The sequence below is a fragment of the Salmo trutta genome, unplaced genomic scaffold, assembly GCF_901001165.1.
Source record: "Salmo trutta unplaced genomic scaffold, fSalTru1.1, whole genome shotgun sequence".
In the NCBI taxonomy this organism is placed as follows: domain Eukaryota; kingdom Metazoa; phylum Chordata; class Actinopteri; order Salmoniformes; family Salmonidae; genus Salmo; species Salmo trutta.
In genome coordinates, this window is record NW_021823043.1 from 3,640,439 (window position 1) to 3,650,465 (window position 10,027).

At 40.0% G+C, this 10,027-nt stretch overlaps 1 protein-coding gene across 1 annotated transcript; it reads left to right on the forward strand.

The window, feature by feature from the left end:
- The first annotated feature begins 3,768 nt into the window (after positions 1-3,768).
- On the forward strand, positions 3,769-7,879 carry LOC115188411 (oocyte zinc finger protein XlCOF8.4). Its single transcript, XM_029747250.1, has 2 exons — positions 3,769-4,249; positions 6,297-7,879. The coding sequence occupies exons 1-2, from the start codon at positions 4,084-4,086 to the stop codon at positions 7,409-7,411; spliced, it is 1,281 nt and encodes a 426-aa protein (XP_029603110.1). The 5' UTR covers positions 3,769-4,083; the 3' UTR covers positions 7,412-7,879.
- The last annotated feature ends 2,148 nt before the right edge of the window (positions 7,880-10,027 follow it).

The following is a 10,027-nucleotide window of genomic DNA, read 5'->3' on the forward strand; positions in this document are numbered from 1 at the left end:
GGGCAGATCATTTTGGCTCAGTCAATCATTGGCCAGAGGTGTCTTATGATGCACGTGACGTCATCGTTTTTATATTTTTCTCTGGGATGAATAGCCATTGCCCGGTTGTAAAATTATCGCAATTTTACGTTAAAAAATACCCTAAAGGATTGATTGTAAACATCGTTTGACGGGTTTCAACAAACGGTAATGGAACTTTGAACATTTCGTCTATGGATTTGCGTCCACGCCACATGGCATTGTAAAGTGTTCTGGATGGGTCAACAAAACGGACGTATTTGGACATAAATGATGGACTTTGCAGAACAAATGAACATTTCTTGTGGAAGTGGGTGCCCATCCGAGTGCATTCCGCCAAAGATCAGCAAAGGTAAGTAAATATTTCGAACATATTGTTAGAGATTTGTATACGCCGTGGTTGTAGGCTAACTGTATAGCTTAGCATTGAAGGCTAAGTTCTGTACTCAGAATATTGAACAATGTGCTTTTTCCGTAACGTTATTTTGAAATCTGACAAAGTGGTTGCATAAAGGAGTAGATTATCTGTAATTCTTTAAATAATTGTTATACATTTTTTCAACGTTTATGAGTTCTTCCGTAAATTAAATGTGCCTATTCACCGGCAGTTATGGGGAGAAAACATTTTCTGAACGTCATGCGCCAATGTAAAAATTGGGTTTTTGGATATAAATATAAACTTGATCGAACAAAAAATGCATGTATTGTCTAACATGATGTCCTAGGAGTATCATCTGATGAAGATTGTCAAAGGTTAGTGCTTAATTTTAGCTGTATATCTGGTTTTGTGATGGCTATCGTGCTTGGAAAATTGCTTCTTTTTTTTTTTGCTGAGGTCCTATGCTAAAATATTCTAATGTTTTTCTTTCACCGTAAAGCCTTTTTGAAATCGGACAATGTGATTGGATTAACGAGTAGAGTATCTTTAAAATGCCGTATAATACTTGAATTTTAATTTTGAGATTATTTTGTTTTGAATATTGCGCCGTGCTATCTCACTGGTTGTTGTCCAACCAATCCCGTTATCGGGATTGTATCCTCAAGAGGTTCAGAGCAACAATTAGTGCATTCATCTTAAAATGGCTAGGTGAGACAACCACATGTCACAGTTGTAGTAAGTACATTTTCCCTCATGACACTAACTGTTTGAGTATCAACAGTTGGACTCAAGTGTTAAGCTCTGTTTCCATGACTTATGTACTTGCAGTCTGAGTGGAACACAGTGTAGTGCTGCCGTCTAGTGACTGACTTGTGAAGTTGTGGGTAAAGTAATGATGACAATATGTTGTCAGACATTCGCACAACAGGACAAAGCAGCACAACAGGACATTATAGAGAGATAGTCACAACACTCTCCTGTTTCTCTCTCTGCTAGATCTCCTAGTATCCTGTGGAGTGAAACGGATGTCGGTGTTCTGGTAACAGTATTCTCTCTTTCTCTTTCGCTCAGTCTCTCTCTTCTCTCTCGCACGCTAGCCCTTCCTGTCCTGTGCATGAGTGACTGCCTTGGGGGCAAAGTCGGGTTCCTTTTGGAAGGTAAAGTGAATAAATCCCTTTTGGAATGCACAGATGTGTGATAAATCTAGCCGAAATCAAGGTGGACAGCTCAGGGATTCTTGAAAGTCGGAACAATTCTTGTCCAGCAGGAAACTTTATTTTTGTAGTTGAAAAATGTGTAATTTCTTGCATTATTTGAGTAAAACAATGTAGGGGAATTTTATAATATTTTTCATATTAATTTCCATGTCTGCTCTTTGACCTTGTCCGGAGCAAAGGATCCCAATTTCAAACCCTCAAAAAGTGTTTAAAATTCTGAAAACGAGCAATAATGAATATTAACTGAAAAAGTATAAATATGTAGATCCTTGCAATAACCGTGTCTGACTTTAAATAATAATTCTTTCAAAACTGTGATTCCTAGAAAATTGTGTCCGGAGATTTGGTCAACTCATTCAGATTTGTCTAAAATGAATAAATGAATCAGGAATGAGCAAGGACCCCTTCTTCATCTCCTCATTACATGTAGTGCAACAAGACCAGTGTGTTCAATTCTAAACTTTTAATAGTTTTAAATAAACAATATTGAAATCACCATGGTCACAACCATAAACTATCAACTCCGTGTCCCTGATAGAATATTATATTTGGTTCAAACATGTTGAAGCAGCTGAGGAAAAAGAAAATTGCTACTTTGCATACCACTTGAATGAAGAAACTAAACATTTTTGTCAACTCTGTAAAACATCAGATTTTGTCTGACGTCAACTCTGTCAGAGTGCTGAAAGATATGTTTTTATTCTTGATTTTCAAATGAAGAATTTTCTGTATTTTACAAATATTTGTATGGACTTATTTTTTAGTATTTGTTGTCAACTCCGTCACTGCTGGCTAATTTTTTTTGGTCAATATTGAGAAAATATATTTGAATCACTGTTCTGAAACAAATCCTTAAACTATTGATGTATTTGGTGTGCTAGATCTAAGGCAGTGGAGGCTGCTGAGGGGAGGACGGCTCATAATAATGTCTGGAATGGAGTCAAATCAACCACATGGAAAACATCTTTGTGTTTGATGCCATTCTGTTGACTCCATTGTAGACATTATTTATGTTGGGCTCCCAAGTGGCACAGCGGTATAAGGCACAACACCTCAGTGCAAGAGTCATCACTGTAGTACCCGGTTCAAATCCAGGCTGCATCACATCCGACCATGATTGGGAGTCCCATAGGACAGTGCACAATTGACCCAGCGTCATCCAGGTTTGGTCAGAGTAGGCTGTCATTGGAAATAAGAACTGACTTGCCTAGTTAAATAAGGGTTAAATAAAAAATATATGTATTATTATGAGCTTTCCTCCCCTCAGCAGCCTCCAGTGATCTAAGGGATAATATTTAACTTTATAAATGTTGTTTTATGTTCTCAAACTATACAGATATGCTCAAATGCGAACTAAATTAGCCCTAGAGCATTATATAGTGCAGGGATGGGCAACTTTGATGAGGGTGGGGACCACAAAAAATATGCACTCATCATGAAGTTTTAGAGTTAATTTTGTGCAATTCTACACATTTTGCCAAGAGCCGGAGAGAAAGATTGCTGCAATTCTACACATTTTGCCAAGAGCCGTAGAGAAAATGTTGCCGTTTTAGAGGAAGTTTGCTGCAATTCTACACATTTTGCCATAGGATGAAGGGAAATGTTTGCAGTTTTTAATATATTATCTGAGTGAGACCAAATCAAAGAGGTCCCGCCATCCGGTTATTTGACCATGATTACTAAGTTTAGATAGCTGGCTGCTAAACTCATTTCCTTGTCTAAAAATATTTTGCTGACATGGCTAATTGAGTGGCTGACATAAGAGAGAAACTGCTGATGCACAACCAAATTTCAATATTGCACCTTGTGTATTTTACTACATTACATTAGATAGTCTAACTCTCAACAATAAGTGGAGGCCCCAACTGACTTTTTAAAAAATGTATATACTTTTTACAAAAATTGATCAGGGGGCCTTCAAAAGGTCGGGTCACCAGTTGCCCATTCCTGATATAGCGCTATAAAATAAATCAAAACGTTTGGAGATTTGTATTACATATTTGAATAATTTAATGTTAGAATGAAATAATCAAGACCTGTAAACACTTGTTGGACAATGTAAAAATGAAATGCCTTTTATGGTGTCTAATGAAGTTGACATAAATCCAGTTAGTTGCATTTTCAGAAAGAAATGTAAGAATTATGAGGTTATTTGGACCATCAAAATGTATATTTCATATGTTGTTTAATATTAAGCAAAATATTTGTGTGAAAAAGGCAGTTTGTCCCGTCTTTTAAGAATCCCTGAGCTTCAGCATCTATTCCCAGTATCATTTGTCTGTAGCTTGTAGTAAAACCCCATCACCATGGGGACGCTGTGATTTGTTTCTGGGCTCGTTACCCGCTGATAAAAACAGAACAAAACAATACGGAAGTAAAGCTGGAGGGTTTGGTTGGTTTGTGACCACAACTTTTTCATCGAGGACGAAGCTATACTAGCGTAATACTCAACTCTCAGTCCACTGAAACATGTCTAAACTACAGTCGTTTCGTGTGTTTTTAAATGAGCGTTTAACGGCGGCAGCTGTGGAGATTTTCGGGGCAGTTGAGCAAACGGTAGCAGAGTACCAGGAGGAGAATGATCGGCTACGGAGACTGCTGAGGATCACACCGGAGATACAACTATGTAGGATAGGTTCGTATGTAGATCTACTGATAGTTACACTGAACAAAAATATAAACGCAACATGCAACAATTTCAAAGATTTTTCTGGGTTACAGTTCATATAGAGACATTTAAATAAAATCATTAGTCCCTAATCTATGGATTTCACATTACTGGGAATAGAGATATGCATATATTGGTCACAGATAGCTTTAAAAAACGGTAGGGTGGTTGATCAGAAAACCAGTCACTATCTGGTGTGACCACCATTTGTCTCATGCAGTGGGACATCTCCTTCACATAGTGTTGATCAGGCTGTTGATTGTGGCGTGTTGAATGTTGTCCCACTCCTCTTCAATGGCTGTGCGAAGTTTCTGGATATTGGCCGGAACTGGAACTGTCCTACATGTCGATCCTGAACATCCCAAACATGCTCAATGTGTGACGTCTGGTGAGTATGCAGGCCGTGGAAGGAATGGGACATTTTCAGCTTCCAGGAATTATGTACAGATCCATGCAACATGGCTGTGCATTGTCATGCTGAAACAGGAGGTGATAGCAGCAGATGAGTGGCATGACAAAGGGCCTCAGGATTTCGTCACAGTGTCTCTGTGCATTCAAATTGGCATTGTTCAAATTGTGTTTGTCTGTAGCTTATGCCCATACCATAACCCCACCGCCACCTGGGCACTCTGTTCACAACGTTGACATCAGCAAACCGCTCGCCACTATGACGCACGGCTAGCGGTACCGGAGCGCCAAGTCTTGGTCCAAGAGCCTTCTAAACAGCTTCTACCCCCAAGCCATATGAGACCTGAACATCTGATTAAATGGCTACCCAGACTATTTGCATTGCCCCCCCCCTTTTATACTGTTGATACTGTTATCTATGTGTTGTCCCTTTAATAACTCTACCTACATGTGCAGTTGAAGTCAGAAGTTTACATACACCTTAGCCAAATACATTTGAACTCAGTTTTTCACAATTCCAGAACGCTTCTCCTTCCTGAGCGGTATGACGGCTGCGTGGTCCCATGGTGTTTATACTTGCATACTATTGTTTGTACAGATGAACGTGGTACCTTCAGGCATTTGGAAATTGCTCCCAAGGATGAACCAGACTTGTGGAGGTCTACAACAACCTCCAATTGACTCAAATGATGTCAATTAGCCTATCAGAAGCTTCTAAAGCCATGACATCATTTTCTGGAATTTTCCAAGCTGTTTAAAGGCACAGTCAACTTAGTGTTTGTAAACTTCTGACCCACTGGAATTGTGATACATTGAATTATAAGTGACAATCTGTCTGTAAACAATAGTTGGAAAACTTACTTGTGTCATGCACAAAGTAGATGTCCTAACCGACTTGCCAAAACTATAGTTTGTTAACAAGAAATTTGTGGAGTGGTTGAAAAACGAGTTTTAATGACTCCAACCTAAGTGTATGTAAACGTCCGACTTCAGCTGCAGGTATGCGCTTCAGCTTTGACGTTGGTTTTGCACATAGGCGTTAAACTAGACATCGGGCCAATGCCGATGTTGGCATTTTTAGCTAATATCGTCTGATTCCGATATGCTTACCGATATATCGTGCATCCCTAGTTCAGATAATTGATTTGAAAAAAACGTATTTCAAAACTCTGTGGCGCAGTGGTTAGTCACGGACTTTAAATGCCTAAATAGTACAAATATGCATCATACCAACAAAGGAGAATTATGGGGAGAATTTACATTGGGGGTTAGGAGAACTAACAACAAAGGTTAAGAGAATTGGGTTAAGGTTAGGTGAAGGGTTAGCTAAAATGCTACAGTTGTCCCCAGCACGACTCAAAGGCTATTGTGGAAATCTAAACCCAACCCTCAAATCTCACAACTCTGTTTTGGAAGATATTTTATGACCAAAATGTACCAACCATTTTGACACTGGAATACATTTTTCTGACAAATATCGATTTTAAAATTAATTAAATATCGATTTCTAAAATATTCATTTTAGAAATAGGCGGGGTTTATGACTGGCTGTGCCAGCTAGTGACGACTGTATAGATAACTTCTGCTCTTCTCTCCTTTCCTCCAGATTCCCTGCAGCTCTCTCTCACTGTCTCTGAAGATGAGCTTCTCCCTGAGCAGCAGCACTGTGAGCAGGAGTGGAGCCCCAGTCTGGGGCAGGAGAACCCAGAGCTTCCACAGATTAAAGAGGAACAGGAGGAACTCAGGACCAGTCAGGAGGAAGAGCAGCTTCAAGATCTGGAGGCTGATTTCAAATTCACTCCTTCCTGTGTGAAAAGTGAATGTGATCAGGAGGACCCACTTCAGCCCTTCACTTCTCCCCAAACCCAGACTGTGGAGAACAGAGAGTGTGACCCTAAACAAGTGGATCTCACACCTTTTGTTACTGTGACCCACCTAAAGGGTCTCCACATTCCCTGTGACCCTCCAGATAATCACAACGGTGCCTCCAGCCAAAGCTCAGCCGTAAGCAGCGACCCAGTAGGACTTAACAGCAACCCGCCATTGGATCCCAGCTCATCATTGAATCCAAACCCATCAATGGGAGAACACTGTTTTAAACTCAGCACCACGTCTAGAAAAACTCACCACTGCAGTGACTGTGGTGAAATGTTTGCTCTGAAAACTGACCTGCAGAGGCATGTGACTCTCTACAAGAAGAGACTCAGTGAATGTCGCTTCTGCAGAATACGCTACGACTCCACCTGTACACTGACGGCCCATATCCTTCTCTGTCACAGTGGGAAACCCTGCACCTGCCCTGTTTGTGGCAAGACCTTCCAACTCAAAGGAGATCTGTCCAAGCACATGATGATTCACACAAGGGAGAAATTGTTTAAGTGTGACTGTGGGAAAAGGTTCAATCGTAAGGAGAACTTAACAGTGCACATGGTGACTCATACAGGAGAGAAACCATTTATCTGTGTTGACTGTGGGAAAAGCTTCAATCAGAAGGGGAACCTAAGGAACCATAAACTGACTCACACAGGAGAGAAATCATTTAGCTGTGATGACTGTGGGAAAAGCTTCAATCACAAGGGGTCCCTAAAGATGCATATACTAACTCACACAGGAGAGAAACCATTTAGCTGTGGTGACTGTGGGAAAAGCTTCACTCAAAAGTCTAGTTTACTGACGCATGTGAAAGAATTCCACAAAGGAGGAAAACAGGATGAAAACTGAAAGAAGAAAGAAAATTAGGACAAAGATATATTTAGTCACAGGATGAGAATTAAAAAGTCAGTATGTTGACAATATTCTGAGTACAAGCTCATAGACACAAATAGCTGGAATAAGTAAATGGAGTCAGTGAGAGAAGTCATATCAACTGATGACTAAATTAGCAGTGCAGATGGCACTATTTTGTTAAGTTCAGAGACGTATTATAGGTATGTGTAGAGGACGTCTGAAATTCTATAGATTTTGTGGCGCAGCAGAAAGATAAGCATACCCCAAATCCAGAGGTTGTGAGTTCAAATCCCAGGTGGGGTCATATTGGGGGGTCTGTACTAAGTGATCATGTCAAATCTAATTAAATTGTCACTGATTACCTTTTTATTTTATTTTTTTTACACCATTTTTGCTAAACTCTGTATCACTAACCTTAACAGAATACATGGTCCCAAATAAAATACAATTGTATTGGTCACATACACATGTTTAGCAGATGTTGTTGCGAGCGTAGCGAAATGCTTGTGTTTCTAGCTCCAACAGTGCAGTAATATCTAACAATTCACAATAATACACACAAACTTAAAAGTAAAATAATGGAATTTAGGAATATATAAATATTAGGATGAGCAATGTTGGAGTGGCATAGACTAAAATACAGTAGAATAGAGTACAGTATATACATATGAGATGAGTAAAGCAAAAATATGTCAACATTATTAAAGTGACTAGTGTTCCATTATTAAAGTGGCCAGTGAATTCAAGTCTATGTATGTAGGGCTGCAGCCTCTAAGGTTCAGGGTGGATGCCGCCCAAGAGAACATTCTCAAATATGTGGGTGTAAAACACTGTTAAAAGCACTGTGTGTGTGTGTGTGTCGGTGGCTGTTCCTAGCATTGCCAAAAGACAAAGAGCTGTGACTGGATCAGTGGTTCACCCAATCAGAGCCTTGATGGTCTTAGCAACAGTAACAAGGGGTGATATGTAATGAAACTAGTGTGCGCGTGCCCTGGTAAAAAAAAAATTGTGGGGGGGGGCGGGGGTTCTTTCTGAACATCAGGTGACGTTCCCAGGAACTAGACAAAAACCTCCAGGAGATCATGACCCAACGTTCCAAGAACCTTCAGGGACCATGGCACAGCATCCCAAGAAAGTCCTAAAAACGTCTTCGTGACCAACCGGGAACTAGACAAACACCTCAAGGGAACCATAACAGAACATCCAGACTACTTTAGGCAACCATTTTGTGACGTCCCGGGAGGTTCAAACGACTCATTGTTTACAGGGAAGTTGTTATTCATTTAAAAGGTTGCATCTGACCTGATAACATAATAACCACCGGAAAACATAATAAGATTGGTTAATAATAATCAAGTAAAGTGTTAACTCTGTGTGTGTGAGTATTTGTGTATCAGTGAGTTGGTGTTGTGATTGACAGTGGGTGGTGGTATGTGCATTAAATTGAGGGCAGTACTGCATAAAGTATTGATTTTGTTATTACATTATTCATAAAAAAAAAATGTTATTCACTGGTTAATGTAATAAGTTAGTAAATTCATTGGAAAAAGTTATAACGTTTACTGGCAAGTTATTACATTAACCAGGTTTAACACATAAAAACGTTAAGTTATTACAAATAGAACATGTATTACATTGACCAGTGTTATTTCATTTACCATTGTTCCATTAATTACTGAACTTAATTTATTAACCCACGTTTTATCATAATTACAGTGAGGGAAAAAAGTATTTGATCCCCTGCTGATTTTGTACGTTTGCCCACTGACAAAAAGAATCAGTCTATAATTTTAATGGTAGGTTTATTTGAACAGTTAGAGACAGAATAACAACCAAAAAATCCAGAAAAACGCATGTCAAAAATGTTATAAAATGATGTGCATTTTAATGAGGGAAATAAGTATTTGACAACTCTGCAAAACATGACTTAGTACTTGATGGCAAAACCCTTGTTGGCAATCACAGAGGTCAGACGTTTCTTGTAGTTGGCCACCAGGTTTGCACACATCTCAGGAGGGATTTTGTCCCACTCCTCTTTGCAGATCTTCTCCAAGTCATTAAGGTTTCGAGGCTGACGTTTGGCAACTCGAACCTTCAGCTCCCTCCACAGATTTTCTATGGGATTAAGGTCTGGAGACTGGCTAGGCCACTCCAGGACCTTAATGTGCTTCTTCTTGAGCCACTCCTTTGTTACCTTGGCTGTATGTTTTGGGTCATTGTCATGCTGGAATACCTATCCACGACCCATTTTCAATGCCCTGGCTGAGGGAAGGAGGTTCTCACCCAAGATTTGACGGTACATGGCACCGTCCATCGTCCCTTTGATGCTGTGAAGTTGTCCTGTCCCCTTAGCAGAAAAACACCCCCAAAGCATAATGTTTCCACCTCCATGTTTGACGGTGGGGATGGTGTTCTTGGGGTCATAGGGAGCATTCCTCCTCCTCCAAACACGGTGAGTTGAGTTGATGCCAAAGAGCTCCATTTTGGTCTCATCTGACCACAACACTTTCACCCAGTTGTCCTCTGAATCATTCAGATGTTCATTGGCAAACTTCCGACGGGCATGTATATGTGCTTTCTTGAGCAAGGGGACCTTGCGGGCACTGGAGG